The 23,129-nt window shown below is 47.7% G+C and overlaps 1 protein-coding gene across 2 annotated transcripts in view; it reads right to left on the bottom strand.

The window, feature by feature from the left end:
* UBE2Q2 (ubiquitin conjugating enzyme E2 Q2) overlaps positions 1–23,129 on the bottom strand; it is a 1,419,211-nt gene that overhangs the window by 539,101 nt on the left and 856,981 nt on the right. Inside the window, exon 9 of one of the 2 annotated variants that reach the window (XM_069624339.1) lies at positions 1,481–1,539. In XM_069624339.1, the coding sequence (XP_069480440.1) occupies positions 1,481–1,539 (59 nt within the window). Of the gene's footprint in view, positions 1–1,364; positions 1,424–1,480; positions 1,540–23,129 lie in introns of both variants that reach the window. The other variant, XM_069624340.1, reaches the window with a different exon arrangement.

Genomic DNA, 23,129 nt, shown 5'->3' with positions numbered 1-23,129 from the left:
ATAGGTCGAAGAGCCCACGTCGGGCTGAACCATCAAATACCCCACAAGGAGGTGAAAGCAACAAGAAACCTAAATGGTCTGAGAGGCTGGATAGCCCATGCAGGACCGAGAATCCAAGTACCCCATGGAAGGGTGAGAACAGTCTTAAGCCGAGTCAGGCTGAAGAGCCAGAAGGCACACGCCGGGTTAAGAGATACAATAATGCAGGAGAGACAAACACCCTGGCAGGGTGAAAAAGAAACTGATTCTAAACTTAGGTCCAGAGCATATGGTACGAAACAAGAAGCAGGTTTACAGGACCAGTTACTCTTATTGAGGAACCAACTATATGAACTGACAAGCACATTTGTGTGGGGTCTGGAGTCCCCTATCCCAGAACGACAAGAGATAAAGGACTTAGTTTGAACTGTACCAGCAAGTGGAAGGCCTGAAAGAACCAAAGAAATTTGTGGCGGTCAGGAACCAGCTGCCACTAGCCACGAAAAGGTGGAAGAAACATTTTCCTAGGATAAGGTTATGGTTTCCTTTGTTATTAATGCTAGCATTCGATACTGGGGTAGATTAGGTTCAGAGGGAGGACTGGGTGTTTTTAAGACATCCTGACAAGCACCAGTTATTTATTTGAAGCTTAAGCAAAGCCATTATAGTTGCAGGGATAGGTGAGGAATGCTTTCCTTTAATAAAAAAACCTCTACGTTTGAATAATGTCTTCTTGTCTGTCTCCTATACCTGACTCGCCAGTGTCCTTAAAAGGAAATTTCACATAGTTCAAAAGTATTTGAATGGGAGATTGAATCATGTATCTTAATTGTGCCTTGATTACAAAAATCCATTACTTTTATGTTCTGAGATGGTAGCCAAAAAACCCACAAACTAATAATTGCAGTTAACTGACAGACGCAAAGGAAGCTAAAGTAAAATGATGAGAGAATATTGTTAAGCTAGATAAAAATGAATTATACATTTGGAAAATAACCAGCAGAACACCAGCCTTTGGTTAGCATAATAAAAATGGTAAATTGTGACAATAGAAAGTTTTTTATTAGTCTCCACAAAAAGAGAACTAAACATTTGCTACTCATTCCTACTTTAAAGACATAGTTGGTCCAATCAGTTGCAGAGAACTCACCCAATACCCAAATGTCAAACAAAAACATTTAAACGATTATCTTTTTTGTAAAAGTATTGCATGTTTTAACAAAGAAGAATATTTGTGGGGAAAATTGCCATGATCACTTGATTCTCATACTTACTTTGCTTTTTATAACATATGTAGATTTCCCAACGTACCCAAAGAAACCAACTCATACAAACAAGTGAAGCCGTAAAGAGCATAATTTAAAGGAAAAAAAAGTATGACGTACCTGCCTGACAGGACAGGAGAAACCACTCTCACAAATGGAGGATCAAATGGGAAATTGTCCTGAAATTAAGAGCAGTCGTAAATAGCATAATTTGAAGGAATAAAAGCATGACATACCCGCCTGACAGGACAGGAGAAACCACTCTCACAAATGGTGGATCAAATGGGAAATTGTCCTGAAAAAGAAATTAAAGAATGCGCATTGATAGTATCAAATCCCAAGGAGATGTTTTCTGACACTCAGAATAAGAATTACTAAAAAGGTTTCATATATACATTTTTATCAAGGTACTGCTAGGTCCACACAAGTACACAATAAAAAAAACACACTGAATATAGTGAAGAGATGTATATCAGCTAATAAAAGAAGTTAAAAACAGTGAAGTGGCTACAAGAGACCCAACTCCCTTCCACGTCCAAAAGAAGCAGGCAGATGCAGTTAAAACTGTATGCTCACTATGAGTGACAGTGATTATCAAACAGAACTCTAAAGAAATCACATTGAGAAATACAGTGAATGGGACAGTAAGGACCCCAATCCACCCCAAAAAACAGAAAGGTACAATTAAACGCTAATCAAAAAAAGAAATTCAACAAGAGTGAATTGCAGCATCATCATACTAAAAAGCACAGAAAATCACAATACAGAGATTGCTCTAAAAACATGTGGTACCCCAGGGGTATAAAGGGACATAACCAATATTTCATCAAGGTTATAGGTAAAAGGCAAGTATGCCGTGCTTATAGCCCACAGGTAGAAAAGAGGCAACAATCATCAAGCAGGGATGTCGGAGAGACCCCCACTAGAAAAGCGCCATACAGTTTCCATTATCAGGAGTGAGAAGGATAGGATGGTTGTGGTGAGATCACAAGCTCAGCGGCATAATACAGTTGTGGTCAGCAGGGAAAAGTAAAACTGCCCAGGAAGCGCAGGAGCTTAAGTAGGTTTCAGTGATGAGATTAGTTCGGACTGACCAATGTTGATGTCCCTGGTCAGTAGACACAAGGAGCCAGAGCCATGGCACCAGGATCCCAAGAAAGGAGGATTGTAAGCAAACGTCCTAGGTATGGGAGTGCGCCACAGCAGCAGAGGTGCACTGAAGCATCCAATCAAGTAGGTCAGAGGCTGCTCAGGAAGCAAATGGTCAACGTATAACAAATGATGTAAAGCAGCTGCAATAAGTGACACAAAGTGCACAAAGAGGGAGCACTAATGAGGCAGAGTAGCAGCAAGCCACTCAGTCTAGCCAATACAGCAAAGAGGACAGGAAGGTTTCAGAAGCTGCCTGCATAGAGGTTCCAGCAAGCAATGCCGAAAACAATACTGATAAGCCCTGCAAGAGTTGCTTTCAGCGTGGATAGACTCAGGCATCCATAAAAGGACAGGGCCCATCCAGAAAAGGAGGGATCAAGATCCTCAGGGTTCATCCATCTCACCAGCCGTCTTACAGCAGAGCACAAACGTGAATCTGTCCCCAAGCATGCAGCCTTTCTAGACACAGACAGTACAGTAGACCAATCCACATTTATGCACCAATTCAAACTCTATTCCTAAATGGCCAGCAAACTGTATACGTACTGCCACAGCAATGTGTATTGATATGTCTGGAATGCCCTCCGCCTGCTCCCCCCACATCCCCCCAATCCAGCTAACCTCAGATATCAGTCAAACTAAGGATGCCTGGGGTAGGTTCTTTCCAGAGCCTAACTTTGGGAGAATTGGCACTTTTGCAGTTGTTTTTCATTTATATTCAAAAGGGCTCAAAAATGGTGTGGGGGTAAGGACTTTAAAATGCTTTAATACACTAGCAACAAAGATATATGGCCTTTTAGCTAACTCAGTAAAATGAATTCAGCGTGGTGTAGACAAACTACATCTATAGCTGCCACCACCTTACTCCCCGAAACACTTTCTGGGTGAGAAAAAAGCCATAGCCAGTGTGAAATAGGGTCCTTAACCTTGCACGGTATCCAAATGGACTACTAATGGTAGCACAACGAAAAGTGGTTGCATCTGTAGGAAAACCAAAAATGGGAGTTATAACCTAACAGCAAACCTGAAGCTTAAATGAGGCAGGCACATATCTAACAGAAAGGCTGTTACCATCCCTGTAAAATTACATGGGCAATTACAATATATTTTGAGAAAGCCCTTTTTTTGCTTAGGCCAAACCCTTTACTGTTTTGTATCGAGATGAATTACAATAAACCTGCTTCCAAACATACAGGAGGAGTGCCATGTAAGAAGGAGGCAAACATGAGATGGGACAGATGGATCAAACAGTGGGAGTGCAGTTAAACAATCACAATAAAGTACAAGACCTTCCTGGATAACCAACAACAATGTACAAATACATAAATAAAACAAAATAAACTACTCAGGAATCCAAGTTCACACTCAAGTGCTTATTTAAACTATATTGATTCCAAACATACAGTGGCAGAAATTATAAGTTACTCTCCGTGGTGACCAAGTCCTTAGTCTCCTTTCCTCCATACTACATGAGCGTCCCTTCCAAGAGACGGGAGACGGAAACTCACCAGAAAAAATCCTTCTTCCCTTTAAATTTAGAGGTGCGTGGGGGTGCGGCCCTGGGAGCAGCGTTGTCATGACTCTTCCCTCTGGCGCCACACATCAGTCCCCATTGATGTGTCGACAATAGATAGAACATTGCCTAATGACACCAGTTTTATTAGGGTGGATGGTGGGACGTATGGAGGAAAGGGGGCCAAGAGTACATTAGTCACTATGGAGAGTAACTTATAATTACTCTTACGTCCCATCTCCTTTCCTCCATACTGCATGGGCGATTACAACTGAAAGTAGCCCCAGGGTGGAGAGGAGACCCTCCTTAAGCAAATAGGTTCCTGAGAACCGCCTGTCCAAAAGCCGAATGAGATCTATAGCCGGCATCCAAACAGCAATGCTTGCAGAAAGGCGAAGGAGTGGCCCAAGTGGCAGCCCTGCTTATATATGATATGGCATTTATAACGCGCCTATACACAAGTGTTTCAAGGCGCAACGAGGCAAGGGAGGGGAACAAAGGGAGGACAGACAGCGATCCTACTAGGCAAGGTGTCATCCAGATCACACAAGTGTGTGGGAAGGGGTGGGGACAGTGCAGTACATGAGAATAGATAACAATGAGTAACGGCCAGCAAGTGGCAAGTGCATGGATAAGTGCAGACATCAGTCGTCAAGGGCTGGTAGGAGGACTGTAGGGATACAGAAACAGTGCCCAAGTGCGGGGGTTGCCAGGTGGGCAGTGCAGGTGTGTGCCGCTGGCAGGGGAGGGACATGGGCCCGAGAACACAGGGTGTCCAGGTAGCCAGTGCGGTTCAGGTTACAACCAGGAGGTCAGCAGAGGAGGAGGAGAAAAAGAACCAAAGAGAAAGGTTTTGAGGTGCTTCCAGAATCAGAGAAGGTTCTCCTCAAGTTTAAGGGAGGCAGGGAGGCTGTTCCAGAGGGAGGCACCAGAAGGAAAAAAGATCTACAGATCTACTACCAATTCGTTGCTTGGAGAAGCAATTGACCTTGAGGGAGTTGGAGGTGGATGAGTGAAGAGCTCGAGAAGGAAGATATTTATGAAGAGAGAATTGAAGGTACTGAGGCCCCAGGCCCCATAAGGCCTTGTGGACGATGCAGAGTTTTGAACTTAATCCTTGCAGCCACTGGAAGCCAGTGCCGAGATTACAGTCCTTGAGAGATGCGATCCCTGGGCTTGAGAGCAAGGGCAAGTCTAGCAGTCCTGTTCTGGATAAGTTGCAGAGGGCCGAGAGTAGAAGCAGGAAGATTCAGAAAGAGGCTGTTGCAATAGTCCAGCCTAGAGAGGACAAGAGTTCTGAAGACAGTGAGCGTCTGGAGGAAGGAGAGTAAAGGAAGAATACCTCTGAGGAGGTGCAGTTTGTAGTGTGACTTCTTAGAGATGTCAGATGTGGAGAGAAGGAGAGTGTGCAGTCGAAGATGACCACGGTTTTTAGTCTTGCAGGTGGGAGCAGGAAGAGGGCCAAGAGAGGCCGGCCAGAGAGCTACAGGAAAGGAGGGAGCGGGTGTGCCGATGAGGAGAATCTCAGTCTTGCTTGCATTAAGGCAGAGGTCATTGGTGGCACACCACTACCGGATAGCAGACAGTCGGAGATGAGGGAAGGAGAGGAGGAGGCTGAGGGTAGCCTGAAAATGAGCTGGGTGTCATCCGCATAGCACTGGAAGTTTGGGTAGAGAGCAGCAATGCGGTGGGCAAGAAGTGCCAGGTATTGGTCGAGCAGCCAGGGAGTGAGGTTAGACCCCTGGGGGACACCACAGGTAGAGAAAAAGATAGCGGAGAGTAAGGATCCAAGTTGGTGTTAGGGAGAATTCTCATTTTATGGCTAATTTCCCCTCACCTAGCGAGTCCCCAGCAGCTTTGCTGGACTTCTGGAGTTCATGTTTTTCATTTGGTAAGAGTGTGAGCTTTTTTCCTACTTTTATCCATATTTTGCCATGTGCATTTCATCCGTTTTGTGATTGTGGACTCTGGAGTGCACCACTTCAGTAGCCCCTTCTTTTGTGCGTTACACAGCACCTTCAGTGCAGTGACACAGGGCTGTCTTTTAGACTTCCCACCGAGTCCATTTCTGAGGATGACTACAGTCCCCTAGAAAAGGGTAAAGTTGCCATTAAGTTACTTAGTCATTTAACCACAGATCCAGTACCCCCTTCTTACATGGAGTACTGGAAAGGGTTACCCCGTATCCCTTTTTATCTGTACCTCCTAGAGCATTGTTTCGCTCTTTTAACATTTAGACTTGGCTGGTGGCAGCGGCATCTACCCTAACTATTCTACCGCGATTATACTATATAAACGTGGTATTGTTTTAGGCTATATTAGCCTCGAACCTAAACCCGCTTGACCAAATACTTTTTCTTTTGGCTCCGGTCGGGTTTAGTCGCCATTTCTTTTTGTTAAAGTCCTTCTTGTGTTTTACTTTGCATGGCAAACCAGGTTTGCCTCCTTTGTTCACCGTCTTTTGGCTGGCTTCTGCCAAGAAGCCCTCCTCTAGGCGCCTGGGTGTCTAGGTGGGCAAACTGTGAGGGAGGGGTGTAGTCACCAACTGCACAGGTTATCCTAGGAAACCCAAGTCGCACTTTGCCGTGATTGGCTGAGGTGGTTGTCCGGGCTGGACAAACCCCCCCTGCTGCGTGATTGACAGCCAGGCTGTGTGAATGGGGGATTTTCGCATAAAAGGCAGGTCTCTTGGGCTAGAAGTCAGAGTCGCCACTGGAACTACAAGGAACCGAAGAGAAGCGGAGAAGACGACAGCTGATGCAACTACCCCGTCCCGGTGAAGCCATGCTGCAGTCTTGAGCTAGCTACGCTTCAACGACCAGAGAAGATCCAGTCCGGAGTCTTCTTCCCTTGAGCCTGGTGGGGATAACAGCTCATCTTCCACAGCCAGAGGATCCTCTTCTTGGTCGAAATCGCTGCACACTGCTGTAGTGGTCCGGATAGCCATCTGAAGAGCCTCTCCTGTTTTTAAGGAGCGCACCTTTTATTCACCGTCACTGCTGCCGGCCTCATCCCTGTGTGGTGCTGACCCCTCCAGACGTCCTCACACCGAAGCTCCAGGAACCGTGGGTCTGCAGGAAACTACCAGGAACAACTGCCGTGGCACCAGCTTCTTCATTTGAATAAGGTACTGTGGTCTGCTTGAGGAATTAGGGTGAACCCTTTTTCTTCGCCTCCAAGGCTTGCCCTTGTCCTCCCTCCTCCTTATAACTTTTGCTTCCTCTGTTGACAATATCAAAGTACCCCTGGCAACGGTGAATCTCGAACTATCCGACTGTGTGATCCTAGACAGCAGGAACCCCGGTTCCACTTGACACTGGCCTATTGACTCTTGAATTTCTGTCTATGAGTGTTCTCTGATTGGGTCTGCCTTGACAAAAGTATTGCCTATGATTTTTGCCCCCAGCTCTCTCTGGTTAACCCAGGTGCTAAGTGTGTTTTTGCCCCGGTAACAATTCTTGCCGCGGATACGCGTTTCTTTAGTAAGACCGAACTGTCATTATTGTCAAAAAAGTGATCGCAAGTGTATTCCCGGTAACATCTTTTGTTTCGCAACACTGGTCCGTTAAAACATAGGATACTTACCTTGAGTTAGAGTGTACCAAAGTGAAATGGTTGGTTGTAGTATATTTTATGTGTGGTTTTGAAGTGATAGAAGTGTTGTGTTTATAACGAATGGTTTAAAAATAAATATATTTCTATTTTTACCTGAAACCTTGAGTCAGTGTTTGCTTGATTCACAGTAATTGTGGTCCCTTTGTGTAATCTCTGCTACTGCTCATATACTCTTGAGATAAGCCTGGCTGCTCTGCTACTGCTACCACTTTAACATAGTAGTACAGGCTTGTACCAAAGGTAAAACCTGTATTGCCACCTGTAGTCTTAATTGTGTGTAGTGGTCCCTAAAGGCACTGCACAGGATTCTGCCTAACAGTTGGACCTGGGAGGGTCGGTCAGAGGAAAGAAGTCACCCATGCCAGAGTCTGACCAGAGATACCCAGGTTGTCACGGAGACGGTTGAGCAGGATGGCATGGTTGACAGTGTCAAAAGTAGGAGAGATCAAGCAGAATGAGGATGCAGGGGGGTGTTAAGAGTCCAGGTTGGAGTGCAGGTCTTCACGGATGTTCAGGAGAGCAGTTTCCGTGCTTCTGGCAGCTCTGCTCACTTTAGGTGAACAAAATCACAGACACTGATCTCAAGTGGTTTGTGTTATAAATCAGACCAAAAACCTGTGGGGGAGATCTGTCATCGGGTCTACATAGGCTGGAACAATGGTGGATCTACCTTTTAGATACAGTACACCACGGATTTAACGTTTCCATGGAGTGCCCTCAACAGACCTTAAGAGTATTATTACTCCAACTTTTCGAATTCATTGGCACTGGAAATTAACAGACCCGTTGGGCTACATGGGGCAATAACACACACAGCCATATTCATGGATTTCTTCAGATAGACTACAGATCCCACAATGCATTGGGTGACACTGATTAATTGTCTAGCTCTCACGGCCTTATCACAATTTATGATGCCCGTCATAGCTGACTATGAGAATACAATTGTGAATAACAGCACATTATGTGCTCTATCATCCAGGAGTACACACAGACGCCTGACACGGAGACGGAGGGGCGGATTAATATATGTTAAGATTTTTTAACGGTTCATGAAACCATATTTGGGAGATACATCTTTACCTGTAATACACGCGTACTTGTACATGTCCCCCTAGTGAGCAAGTAGTACTCAACCTTCCCCACCCCCCCCCTGAGACTGCCCCTCTGGTGGGACTCATCACGGGACTCCCTCCCCTGGCCTCCGGCCAGGTGGAATCCACCTTTTCCCTTTTAAACAAGGCGGCACAATGGATCAATTCACGTTTGACTGGCATGAAGGTGAACCCTAGAGGTATCCTTATGGCCAGGAGGGTCTCCTGGGTGGGGAAGGAACCAAAATGGGCTGTGGGGGATTGTGTGGTGGTGTCTATGATTGCCCCAGCCATTCTCAATTATGTTGTTACCTCCATTAACCCAGAGTGGAGGGCCCACAATGCTCTCCTACAAAATAGTGCCTTCCTTCCCCTAGGAGCTATCTACCCGGTAAACCAACCCCCATTAGCACCTTGGACTACCACTAAAACTCTGTACCTACGTGTGGCATTGGAAGGTCCCGGGGGAGGCAGCAAAATGGCACTAAACGCCAGTGGCCATGGTAGATCTTACAAATAGCTACAAGGTTCTGGGTGAAATTGAAGAATTAGATTGACCAGCTGCCATGGGGGAGGTGGGTCATCCAAAGGATCTATCTGGCACAATTATTTTTCAAATGAACAGGTGTCCTCTCAGACATCCATGTCTTTTTTATCTTGGAACATTGCAGGTGCTGTGTCCAAGATCTCGCAGAGGGAGTTGATTGTCGCCATGAGGGAATACGATATTATGTTCCTTCAGGAGACATGGGCACTTTCTCCATTATGTTTTGATGGCTATGACTCAGTATGCGTCCCAGCTGAGAAAGTGGGACGTGGGCGATGCTTTGGTGGTCTGGCAATCTTGGTGAAAGCATCCCTAGCCTTAATGTTGACTGAGATAAACTAAGAATGGGAAAGTGCAATGCATCACTGCACGCTCTGCCGGCGGCCGTTCTTTATTCATGGTCAATTTTTATAATAGTCCACACATTACTAACGAAGGGTGCCCAGGTGCGCTGAGAGATTTGATCGAAGCATTTGGCAGTGATAATGGTAACCAGGGTTCATTGTTAATCCTGGCCGGTGACTTTAATGCGAAATTAGGCTTGGGGGAGCCGTCAGTAAATGTAGGCCCCGAAGAAGAATTTGCCTACGGGGTAGCCCATGCATCAAATGGAGGATGAAAGAATGTGTCCAAGGGGATTGCAGTTTGTGAGTGGTTTCAAGAGTGGGGGTCCGGTCTTTGAATGGCCGTGTAGGTTTAGATCGGCTTGGGAGGCCTACCTTTGTGGATACACAGGGATCCTCCACGATTGACTATTTTTGTCTTCACATAAGAGACTGGTACCTCCTTAAGAACCTATGCAGTGACCATCACGCACTGCGGTTGGTTCTGGGAATTGACTCACCGACGGTTCCAACTTAATTTTTTACATTTGGACCTTTGCAGTCTCAACCCCTTGTGCAAACAGAGAATAAAATTGACTAAACTGGATCATGTGGGTATACAGTCTTGTATTTGTAAAGTGAATAGTGAGGAATGTATGCTTATCCTCACTAATGGATGCCCCGCAGGCCCCATAATCTCAGCATCACATAAAATCTGGGTCACTATGTCAAATATTTTTCAAACGGACTTCAAAAAGGGGAGAAACTGGAAACCTGGTTTGATGAACCCTGCCGGTCAGCACAGAAAAACCTTAAAGTTATTCTGGCTGCAAACTAGGTGGGACATAATTGCAGCTTGGGTGCATTATAAACGCGCCCTTGCCAAAAGGAAGTCCTATTTAGAAGAGTAAGCCTGGGAGGAACTTCTTCAGGCTGTACAGTCACGAGACCCCAAATAATTTGGGGAATTTGTGGCTAACAGGCCTCCCCACAAAAGATCGAAAACATGCAAAGAGAACTCTAAGTGCCCTGGCTTGGTCTGACCAGTTTAGCACCTTATATAAAGCTCCTCCATCTTCTAGTTATGATGGTCCACGTGGCTCCTCCATGTGTTTAACAATTAAAGAGGTAGAGCTGTCTATAGGCAAGCAACTCCCCAATCGTGCTCCAGGACCGTATGCCATTCCGCTGACAATTTTAGCAATGAGGTGGACTTGTGGGCCCCATTATTAACCAAGTGCTTTAATGCATATTTAGAACTGGGTACCGATCCGGCAACATGGGGACAGGCTATCATTTTTCCCATTTTTAAAAAGGGCGACCCCGGCAGCCCTCTTTCCTATCGTCCGATCTCCCTCTTGGACATCTCATTCAAGATTTTTGGCAGGGCAGTCCTGGTACGGCTTGAACAATGGATCTCTGAATCGGGGTACTTACAGACCCCCAATATAGTTTCTGCCCAGGCCTGGGAACTAGGGACCAGGCCCTGAAACTTCATTTGGTGGGTGCTTCATCAATATATGAAAGGGGTGAGCCACTATATTTGGCTTTCATGGACCTGAGCACTGCTTTTGATAAAGTGGACAGGGAGATGCTCTGGGCTGTGCTCAGGCCCATGGGCTGTCCGGAGGATCTGGTCAAGGTGCTCCAAATAATTCATGAAAATAAATCAGCCTGGTGAGATTTGGAGACCAGGGCCAGTGTACAGCTTTTTTTTTTTTTTTAAGACCTTTTTAGGTGTTCGCCAGGGTTGTGTTGTGGCCCCGGTACTTTTTACTTTGTATATAAATGGTATATACCAGGCCCTTGTCAATTCTAATGACTATATTAGTATAGGAGCTGTACCCCTGCCTGTCCTAGGCTATGCGCATGACATGGTAATCATGGCTCGTACCCCCATAACCCTACAACGCCTGGTGGATGTTTACACTGAATTTATGGCCACTCTCAAACTCTCGGTGAACTCCAAAAAAATTAAGCTTTTATGGCTTGCAGGAGTACAGGCGTCAGACACCTTAAGATGCGGAGGATACGGAGTGGAGAACCCATTCCAAGGGTTACTAGTTTTGTTTACTTGGGAATTTGCTTTACTGAGAACTGGCAAGGGTTTGGTCATGTGGACAAACAACGTATGAGGATGAGACCGGCACTGGGTGGTGTGTCGCGTTTCCAAAATGATTGTTTAGGGCATCCACTCAAGCTAATTCTCGAAGTCTACAGGGCACAAACTAAAACAGCCACCAATTACGGGGCCGCACTGTAGGGCATTGAAAAGATTCCAAGCATTGAAAAAGATGACATTTTTCTAAAAAAATTACTTGGGCTACCGCAGTCGGCACCAAACTTTGGCACCCATTTGGAACTTGGGTGCCCTCATATTGGTGACAAATGGTTTTTGGCCCCCTATGCGCATTGGTTGGCCTTATGGTCAAACCAGAAAGCCGTTCTTTCACATAAAATCATAGCAGCACTGGCGAGTAGTGTGGCCGCAACAAAAAAGGCAGTGGCTTATTTACATTCAGAAATGTGACACTCAAATAAATTGTGCTAGCCTCATCTGTCCTCCAGCCTTTTTGACACAGTGCGCTGTGAGGGCCCACAAGCAATTGCTTAAATCCATTTGAGACAAACAGATTCCTCTGCATTAGGTATTTGTTCAAACAGAAGGCATGTTCTAACCATTGCAGACACTACTCAGCCGTATTTGTTACATATTAATAAACCTTATGACCGTTGGGCACTTACTAGAGCACAATTTGAGTGTCTATGGTTAGGGGCCCGAACTAAAAATTGGTCTCATAATGCTCAATCTCAGACTTGTCCTTGTTGTCGGTGCCCTGTGGAGGAACTTCTGCACTTTGTGCTGTTTTGCGCAACCTACATGGACCTAAGGAGGAAAATACTCCTGCCATTACTGAGGTCCGCTGGACTGTCTCAAGCCAGGCCAGCCCTTCGTTATCTACTCTCAGCTGCCACGCAGCCTGTGGCTCGGACTACTTGAGAAAGGCCTGGCATCGGAGAACTAAAATAGTCTCTCAAAATTTGACCGAACATTGATGAACGACTACTTTGGCATCCCTTCGAAGCACATTAATTGGCACACACACAGGCACTTTATATTTTTTTGCCATTTTATGTATGTGTTTTTACCATAATGTCATGCACTATTGTATTTTATCTTGCATTGTTGTTTATGGAAAAATTTGGTTCCGAATAAATGTATTGAATTGATTGTATATGTGATTACATTAGTGAGCCGTTTTTCATTTGGCATTCTTGCAATGCGCGTTAAGACGGAGTCCCCTTTCTTCATCCATCATTGTACGATAATGGCGCTGAAAACAGACGGCAAGTCACCATTCCACTGCAGAGGCCAGATGTGCGTGCACCTACTCATACTGACAGGTAAGTGCTAATAGATCAGGCAGCCCCCCTTCCTCACGTGACATTGCACACATGACATGGTGCAACGGCTGTACCCTGCAAGCACATTAATGTGGAGGGAAAGTTTATGACTCTCAGACGTTCCGTGTTTTGTGCTTCTCCCCAGACGCAGACATCCATGGTCATTGATAGCCAATGGGACACCGAATGCACTGATGTTTCTAACTAGAACACTGCTTATTTGAGTATTACGTCCCCCACAGGTCATACTATGAGGACTAGGCAATTAGTAGCCCCATACTTAGGCTTCTATACTTTTTTGTCTCTTCTTCTGCAGGGCGATATATACCCTGGGATTCTATCTGTGTGACTAATCCAACAATCTACATAAAGCCAACTACAGAAATGTTAGTTTGGACCGCACCAATAAATTCACCCTGATTTGGCTTAAAGAAAACTGCAAAGGAGTGAGTTCTCTGCATGCATACATACATAAAAGTAATAACCACAAACAAGAGAGTTAGATCTCGAGAGAGAGGGAAACGTTTTATATTTTCATCATGTGATGGGTTGTGTATTGTGATTCTCTCATTATAGAGACATACACACACTTATTGGGTACACATTGAGTGAAGACTGTACCCGAAGCAGGGATTCATCCAAGTTTCAAGACCACCGCTCGCTGAACACACAGTGGAGGCAAGTTTTGAAAAAAAAACTGAATGTTGCTCAGTGGTAGACATTAATCGTCAAAAAAAATATGAAGATAACGGGTTTCAAAGAAGAGATGGTAATTAGTATATTTACTCTAATTCTTTTAGATTGAAAGGCTCACAAATCCTATCAAGATGCAACACAGACTGGACTGTTGCATCCCGTCCTGAGGAAGGGTGGCTAGAACTTTTGGGGCCAAGCATGGTCAGCCCACATTATACTACAACCGAAACACGTGTTGACGACAAGAAAGCCCCTGCAATAACAGAGGGTCACATCTACAAGAAACAAGTGTGTTGGACTTGATATTACAAACTAATGTTTGTCTGGGAACAATCATTACCCATTTAAGTTGTGTTACTATGAAGATGATTTGTATGAGCGAATGATGATTGATGGGAAAATTGTTGTAAAGGTTGAGCCTAATTGTAATGTGTTAAGGATGTATAAATAAATACTTATTGTTTGTTATGTGAAATAAACACCATAAGACACCAAGTTTTTGAAAAACCACAAAAGATTCCTGTTATCTCTAAACCTATCGGTCCAGGTATTGTTTTTGTTCATATATACTCACCTAGAGGACCATAGGGGTTGACCAGGACCCCTCATAATTTTGAAAGAGGTAGAGCCTGTGGCAGAATTGGCCAGTTCCTTGCATATTTGAAAGAGTTCTGCCGAGTTGTTAGATGCCGCAGAGACTTGCCAAGGGACATGGCGCTGGAACGCAATGGCCCAGACTGTGTGGGAGTGCATGCTGGCCAGAAGAACAAGTTACTTCTTACCTTGTAACGTTCTTTCGACGTGATGTTCCTCCGACGTATTCCTTATCTTTGATAATACGTTTCCAGCTTGCTGGCCTCGGAAATTTTTTCTGTAGAGGGTGCTGCGCTTCGACGTCCGCCGAGTCGATGTCCCTCGACGGCCACCGTATCGGCGCCGACGTCACCATGCCCATAAATAGCCAGGCATTGCGTCCGTTGCTCAGTTCTGTTTTGTAGCATAAGAAAAGTCATGCCTGAATTGGTTATTGACCTTGAAGGAGCGTAAGCTGCAACCACAAGGGAAGCATCACTGCGGGGATGGATGGGAGGGGCGATAAGGAATACGTCGGAGGAACATCCCGTCGAAAGAACGTTACAAGGTAAGAAGTAACTTGTTCTTCGAAGGGATTGTGTCCTCCGACGTATTCCTCATCTTTGATAGACTCCCATAGCAGTGGCATGTAATTGGAGGTGGGAGTGAGAATGTTATGTATCCCTTTAGGGATGGATCCAATGTAATACGGCCTTGCCAAATCTGGTCCCTTGACTAGTGGAGGAATCCAGATTGTAAAAGTTTGTGAATGTATGTGCGGACGACCATGTGGCAGCCGCACATATGTCTCGGACCGGTACCCCTCTTTGGAGAGCCCAAGAGGCTGCGATAACCCTGGTTGAATGAGCCCTGAGATTTTGGAGTGGCTCTTTCCCTGCCAGTTTGTAACATTCCAGAATGGCCAAAATAATCCACCTGGCGATGGTTTGTTTTGTTATGGGTAGTCCCAACTTGTGACCCGAGTATCCTACAAACAGTTGGTCTGCTTGCCTGATCCTAGCCATTCTGCTGTTGTAAAAGCTGAGAGTTCGGCTTGGGTCCAGCCTATGTAGCCTTTCTTTCTCTTTCCCTGGATGGGGAGGAGGGTAGAACGAAGGTAAGGTAATTTTCTGAGTAATATGAAATTCAGAAACCACCTTTGGGAGGAAATTAGGCTTCACCTGTAGGACAACTTTGTCCTTGTGGAAAATTGTATGTGGGGGTTTACAGGAGAGCGCTTGTAGCTCGCTCACCCTCCTAGCAGATGTTAGTGCTAATAGGACAGTTTTAAGCGTGAGAAATCTCAGCGAACAAGAATGAAGTGCCCATTAGGAAGTTTAAGACTAAATGTAAGTCCCATAAGGGAACCTGGAATGGTTTTGGAGGATAAACCTTAGTTAATCCCTTGAGAAATTGTATCACTACAGGAAGTTTGAAATACGATGGTTCCTCCGCAGTGCGCTTGACGATAGAAAGCGCTGCGAAATAGCCTTTTACAGTGCCAACTTGAAGGCCTGAGTTTGCCAAGTAGAGCAGAAACCATAACACTGTAGGTGTACCATATGAAAAAGGGTTGATATTCTCTTCCCTACACCAGCTGCAAAATTTGTTCCAACGGCAGCGGTATAAAGACTTTGTTGCTGGCCTTCTGGCCGAAAGCAACACCTCCATGACGTCACCAGGGAGATCCCAATCCTTGTACCTCACCCTTTCAGAAGCCAAGCGTGAAGGTTGAGGGTTCTGGTGTCTGGATGGAGAACCTGACCTCCCTTCTGCGAGAGAAGATTCTCTTTGAGTGGAAGACGGATTGGAGGACAGATGGACATATGTAGAAGGTCCGGGTACCACGTTCTCCTGGCCCAATCCGGGTCGATTAGGATCATGGTTTTCCAGAATCTTCTCAACCTCCTGATCATTTGAGGAATACAGGGACTGGTGGGAACGCGTAAAGGAGTGGAAGCTCCCAGTCCACTACGAACGCGTCTCCTAGAGCTCCTCTTGGGGGAAATTCCCTTGAACAGAACAGATCGCACTTCCTGTTGGTGCTTGTGGCGAACAGATCCACCTGAGGGGTTCCCCAAAGGGCGAAGATCTCTTGAAGGACTTCCTGAGCTAGCTCCCACTCGTGGGAGACTGTGCTCTGCCTGCTCAGAGAGTCCGCTGTCAAGTCCTTCTCTCCGGCTAGGTGGACTGCCAATAGAGAGATTCCTTCTTGGATTGCCCAAAACCAGAGCTGCATCGCCTCTCTGCACAGTGGCAGTGATCCTACGCCTCCTCTTTTGTTGAGGTAGTGCAGGGCCACCGTGTTGTCCGTCATTATCAGGAGATTTCTCCCCTGTACTGATGGCAGGAAAGCTTTCAGCGCTAGTCTGATCGCTCTCAGCTCCAATAGGTTGATGTGTAGTCTGGACTCCGATGGAGACCAACGACTGCTGATGGTCAAGTTGTTGGCATGGGCTCCCCACCCCGTGAGGCGTCTGTGACTACCGTTATCTCCGGCCAGGCATGGGCTCCCCACCCCGTGAGTGAGGCGTCTGACTACTGTTATCTCTGGCCATGGTTGCCAAAACAGTTCTCCTTTCAAGATGTTCTCTGGATAGGCCCACCATTGAAGGTCGCGGGCTACCTTGTCTGGAATCCGGAGGAGATCTGTCATTTTCCCTGAGAATTGCGTCCACCGACTTCTCAGTGCCCACTGAAGAGATCTCATTCTCAGACGAGCCTCTGGCACAAGGAAGATGCAGGATGCCACGAGGCCTAGCAACCTCAAAAAGTCGAAGGCTGGGAGACGTTGGGCATTTTGAAACTTGGTGACCATCTGTAGAATATCTTGAGCCCTCACCTCTGGTGGCGAGGCTTTTCCCAGGGAAGTGTCCAGGACCGCTCCAATGAACTGAAGTCTCTGTGATGGTATCATCTGTGACTTCTTTAAATTGAGGGAGAAGCCCAGTTTGTGAAGGAAGTGGCAGACATAATCTAGCTGGACCTGGGCTTGTTTCGAAGATACAGCCCTGATCAGCCAATCGTCCAGGTAGTGGTAGACGTGGATCCCTTCCCTCCTTAGACTCGCAGCCACTACCGACATTAGCTTGGTGAAGACCCTCGGGCGGAGGTCAGCCCAAATGGCAGAACTCGAAATGGATAATGAGAGTCGCCAATTGGGAACCTCAGGTATTTCCTGTGTTTGAGATGGATTGGCACATGGAAATAAGCATCCTGAAGGTCCAGAGATACCAGCCAGTCCTGGAGCTGGAGGGCCTGAAGGATCTGAGAGAGAGTTACCATCTTGAACTTGTCCTTCCTGAGGAACTTGTACAATTCTCGTAAGTCCAGGATGGGTCTCAGTCCTCCGTCCTTCTTTGGTATGAGAAAGTAGGAGGGGGGTGGGGGGGAAAGCACCAGCCCTTGTTCCTGTCCGCTACAGGTACCGGTTCTTTGGCACCTTTCTCTAGCAAGTCTATAATTTCCTGCAAGAGGAGCGGATCTAGAACTTTTAGAGAGCTGTTACCCGGTGGACGACTGAGGGATGTGTAGAAAGGGTAGGCAGTAACCCTGGGCAACTGTCTCCAATGCCCAAGCATCTGACGTTATAGCCTGCCATTCCGTCAGATGGTGAGTTAACCTGCCCCCTACAGGTGTCTTGTGTGCGAAGGCCTCAGAGTGGTTTGGGGGCGGCTGATGCAGATGCCGAGGGTAAAGAGGCACCTGCTGCGGCCTTAGTACCTTTGACCCGTCCACCTCGGGTGGATCTCCTTTGGCCTTTTTGAGCCGGCTGTCCTCTGCCTTTCCCGAATGCGGAATAATAGCGAAAGGACTTTCCTACCCCAGAGGTTCCTGAGGGGCGAAAAGGAGTTTGGCAGATAGCAGCTCCTAAAGATTTTGCTGCTGCTTTAGAAGTCTGCAATTTTTCCAGACTGTCATCAGCCTTTTTTCCGAATAGTGAAGAGCCATCAAAGGGCATATTCAAAAGTCTGGCCTGTACATCTGGAGCAAAACCAGACTTTCGCAACCACGCATGCCTGCGGATTGTTGTACTTGTCGCCATGGCCCTGCTGATACTGTCGGCAGAATCGATACCAGTTTGAAGTGATTCGCACATGGCATCTTTGCCATCTTTAATAATGTTAAGGAAGGCTTCCTTTTCCTCTCCTTCGGGTATGCAGTCAGCCGCTGATGAAGCACACTCCCACAGTGTGTGACTGAACCTGGTGAGCGTACAGGTGGCGTTGATGGACTTCAACGCCATACTACAAGCAGAGAAGACTTTCTTCACCATAGAATCGTACCGGTCATCTTTCTCCTGTGGGACAGTAGGGTAAGCGGTCCTACTGCTTGATGAAGTGGCCGCTTGAACCACCAGGCTCTCTGGAGTCGGGTGTTTTGATAAGTATTCAGGGTCAGCAGCCGCTACCCTATACTTGGCTGACAATCTTATTGACCGCAGGGATAACTTCAGGAGTTTCCCAATTAGATGTCATTTTCCTTTGTAAGGCTGCATGGAAGAGGACCACAGGGTCCTCCTGTGGACCTTTGTCCAATATGTCTGTTAAGTCATCCTGCTGAAAAACAGGGGATGGCGCAGACCAACCCATAAATTCAATAATTCTTGCCATAAGGGTTCTATAGGGTGTTTCTGCATGTTCCCCTGGGTCTAGCTTAACAAATTCCACTTCTGGGGAAGTGTCCAGCCCACTTGCCTCATGTATTGACTCCTGTAGGTCCTTCAACGTTCTTTCCTCAGAGGTGAAATCCTCTGAAATAGGCAGTGTGGTCCACTGTAACCCAAATGTTTCCTGGTCAGAATCTTCCCCCTCTTCATAAATTGAAGATAGTCCAGGGTACTCTGATATCTGAAATGGTGTAAAACCCATCTCTAAGGCAGAAGGAGCCAAACTCGTCATTATTGGGCGAAAAAATGTCAATGTCGTTGACGCCGATGTGACAGGCTTCGAAGGCGCTGAGAACGGCGTCGAAAAAACTGGAAGGGGTCTCGAAGAACTCGAGAGGATCGGGATCCTACTCTAGGACATCGACGACGGTCTCAGCGTTGTGCCGGAGGCCCTTGGAATCACCGTTGGCTGTGGAGTAGCCTTGGTCTTCTCTTTCATCGGCGTCGACGATGGCGTCGAGTCGATCGACCGATGCGTCGAGGAACCCTTCGACAACGGCGTCGATGGCGCCGATCCATGCGAAGGAATCTTCAACGTCGAAGATGGTGCCTTCTTACCCGATGGCTCGTGGTGCTCTCGGGTGGAATGTTTCACCGGGTGCTGCAACTCGCGGCGATTTGATTTTTTGGGTTTTTCACCCGGGGTATCACCCTCAGCTGTCTTCGAGGAGGTCGAGGCCGCTTTCTCGAAGACGCTTAACATTTTCTTTCTGAATTCCTCTCACTCAGCCTGAGAGCTGTGTTTTGTGGGACAGGAGACCCTTTTCTGGGGAAACAGAAGACGAGGAAGGGGATCTTCAATGTCTTTTTTGAGTGTCTTGATCTCGACGAATGGTGGGAGCTACTTCGAGATCTAGAATGGGAATGTTTGACAGCGAGGAGAGGAATGCCTCGACTCAGCCGAAGAAACCTTTGAGGAGGTTTTGACTGACTTACCTCTCGAGCTTCCGCTTGCACTCCTTCAAGGCTTTCGCCGTCATGGACATGCAGTCCTCACACTCCGAACAATGGTGCTCGGCTCCCAAGCACCACAAGCAGATCTTGTGTGGATCCGTGATCGACATTTTTTTACCGCAGTCTCGACATTTTTTGAAGCCGGATCGCGGCGTCGTCGGTTCCGATGAAGATGCCACCGAGAACGAGTAGGTATTATTCGAGTAGACAGTTATCCTGACTGAACTGAGCAACGACATTCCGAGGCCCCACGAAGCGCGGAAAAATGGAACTCCGCAACGGACGCAGCGCGTGGCTATTTATGGGCATGGTGACGTTGGCGCCGATACGGTGGCCGTCGAGGAACATCGACTCGGCGGACGTCGACGCACAGCGCCCTCTACAGAAAACATTTCCGAGGCCAGCAAGCTGGAAACGTATTATCAAAGATAAGGAATACGTCGGAGGACACAATCCCTTCGAAGTGGCTTGTGCTGGCCCTCGTAATTTTCTTTGATGGCCGAGAACATCCAGTGGGATATGGAGGCCTTGGAGGCCTGATAGCCCGGTCTTGAGCCTCCAAAGTGACAAACAGGTCGTCCAATTTGTGGAAGCCCTTTGTTCTGTCCAGGTAGAAGATCAGGGCGCGCCGGACATCCAAGCAGTGCAGCACTCTGTGCTTCGTCCTTAGGATCGGCAAAGATCGTATGGAGGACTATTTCCTCGTTCAAGTGGAAAGCAGACGGCACCTTGGCCAGAAATGCTGGTTGTGTCCGCAGGACTACTTTGTCCCTGTGAAAGGTTGTATATGGCTCAGAGGCAACCAGCGTCTGGATTTCGCGGACCGAGGCGAGGCCGACTAGTTAAGGCCGTTTTGATAGTGACCAGCCCAATGCCCGCTTACACCAGTGGCTCGAACGGTTTGTGCGCCAGGGAGCCCAAGACTATGTTAAGGTCCCACACGGGGTGCAGCCTCTTGATAGGCGTGTAGAGCCTTGCGAGCCCCGTCAAATGTTTGACGATAGGATTGGCAGTGGAGAAGATCCTCCTCCTCCGAGTTCCTGTAAGCCCCAATGGCTGCAAGGTCCACCTGCCATCTGCATGCCTAAGTGCGCGAGGTGCACCGAGAAGGAGAGCATGTCGTCCAAAGTACATTCCAGGGGGTCGATGTCCCCGGAGTTTGCCCAGTGGTAAAACCTGATCCATTTACTTTTACACTGGGCCCGATAGCCTTGCTCCTAGTGCCCTGTATGATTTCCAGATTAGCCAGGTAGAGGCTGAGGTGCCCTAGCGTTACCTGCTCAGGAACCAGGCTGTGAGGGCTAGCTTCTGTAGCGCGGCGTGGATGACCCTGCCCACCTGCTGCGCCAGAAGATGTGCTGGGCCTGTCGGGAGGTGAATCAGAGGCATCTGAGAGGCCGAGCGGCTCCGAAAACCATGACCTGCGAGCTCACTTCCCTGCTGAGGAATTGGGTAGTGGCCCTCTTGATGGCCAAGATCTTGTCCTTCGACGGAAATACCTTCTCGGAGCAGGTGTCTCAGATGAGGACCAAAAATGTGAAGTTTTTGTGGACTGCAGCTGCGACTTCTTGAGATTGAGCAAAAAGCCCAGATCGTGCAGTGTGTTCATAAGGGCATGGGAAGAGTGGTCAACAGCTTCTGGAGATGTAGCCCTGACGAGCCAGTCGTCGAGGTATGGGTAGATGTGGAGGCCCTGCGCTCTGAGAAGGGTAGCCACCGTATTCATGAGCCTGGTAAAGACCCTGCGGAACTAGTTGAGGCCAAAAGGAAGGACCTTGTATTGGAAATGATAGCCCATGATCCTGAACCGGAGGAAAGAACATTGGGGTTGCCAAATCGGGACGTGTAGATTGGCATCCTTCAGATCCAGGGAGCACATCCAGTCTCCCTTGCACAATGTCTCTGCTATAAAAGCTGGCGTAACCATCTTGAATTTTTTAAGGGTAAGGAGAGGTTGAGGGCGGAAAGGTCCAGCACAACTCTCAGGCCTGCCTGGTTCTTCTGAATGCTGAAAATCCTGGAGTAAAAGCCCAAGCCTCGCTGAGAGGCTGGGACTTCCTCCACTGCCTGGCTCTCTACAAGCAACCGGATCTCTGCCAGAAGAGTTGTTGTCCCAACTTGAGGGCGTGGAGGGGAGGAAGGAGAGGATGAGATTAGTTGGCGCTACCCTGTGGATACTACAGAGAGGATCCAGGGGGCTGAGGTCTGCGAAATTCTGGCGCAAGAAATGTGCATTACAGCAAGCCTGCCCCGCAATGGAGACATGTCATGCCTTCTTTCCCTCGGAGGGCGTCCAGAGTAGGTGGATTGGAACAAGCCCTTAACAACCCCCCCCCCCCATTTTTGTTGCTTGCGCCGATTTGTAGTCGGTGAGCGGTAAGGTTACCTGGATCTCCGTTCCTGGAAGCCGTGGAACCCTCCGTACGTACGCCCCTTGTCGGAGCGCTGCTGTGACTGTGTGTAGGATTTGGGCGTGGTCTTTGTCAAGATGGTAAAGACTTGGCCATCAGTGAGCGGTTTTTCTTCTTGTCCAGCTTTTCATCCATGGTCGAGTGGAAGAGGCCGCCCCTACCCACCCTCACGAACAGCAGGTCTAATATGCATTCCAGGACGTCCGGGTTGAATTTCGTTGCACAGAGCCAGGCTGTCGTCCTCATGTCCGTGGCGAGACAGATGGCACGGCCAGAGGTGTCAAAATGGGCCACAGTGGATTCCATGAGGTCCCACGTCACAAGCTTGGCCTCAGCCAGTCCCGCCTTAAAATGCGATTGGCTCTGCATAGGGAATTCCGTGAGGAAGCCCGCAATTTCCCGCCAAAACCTTTGGTTAGCGGCAGCCAGCATGGCATCGGCTTTGGCCTGACGAAGATGCAAGGATGCATTGGAATAAAGCTTCTTCCCGTACGCCTCCAAGATCTTCTCCTTGCCTAGCAGCATCAGGGGTTGGAGTATAGTGATGCTGCAGCGATAACAGAGGAGTGTGGCCGAGGATGGGCCGATAGCAAGTGTGTATCCCCCTCCATCTGCCTATACTTGGCTTCCAGGCATCGATTGACAGGCTGGACAGAGTGGGGCTTGAGCAACCCTTCTTGGCCAGGTAGACTACATCGGTCTGCAGTGGAATTCCTGTTTTGGCCGAGGAGCATTGCACAAGGACTTCAGCAAGCACCGGCTCCGTCGGTTGCTCGACCGCGGGTTGAGGTAGGCCAGTCCAACAAGCCATTTGTGGAAGGCCCTGGCTGAGGATGGCGTGTCAGGATCATCCTCCTCATCCGTGTCCTGTGGGTCAGGAGGATCCTGTGTAGGTGGAGGAGTAGCGGGAGCTGTAGGCTGGGGTACGGGGAC

This window comes from Ambystoma mexicanum, chromosome 11, assembly GCF_040938575.1.
Source record: "Ambystoma mexicanum isolate Mex_15411 chromosome 11, UKY_AmexF1_1, whole genome shotgun sequence".
Lineage (NCBI taxonomy): Eukaryota > Metazoa > Chordata > Amphibia > Caudata > Ambystomatidae > Ambystoma > Ambystoma mexicanum.
This window is presented reverse-complemented; position numbering and strand designations above follow the sequence as displayed.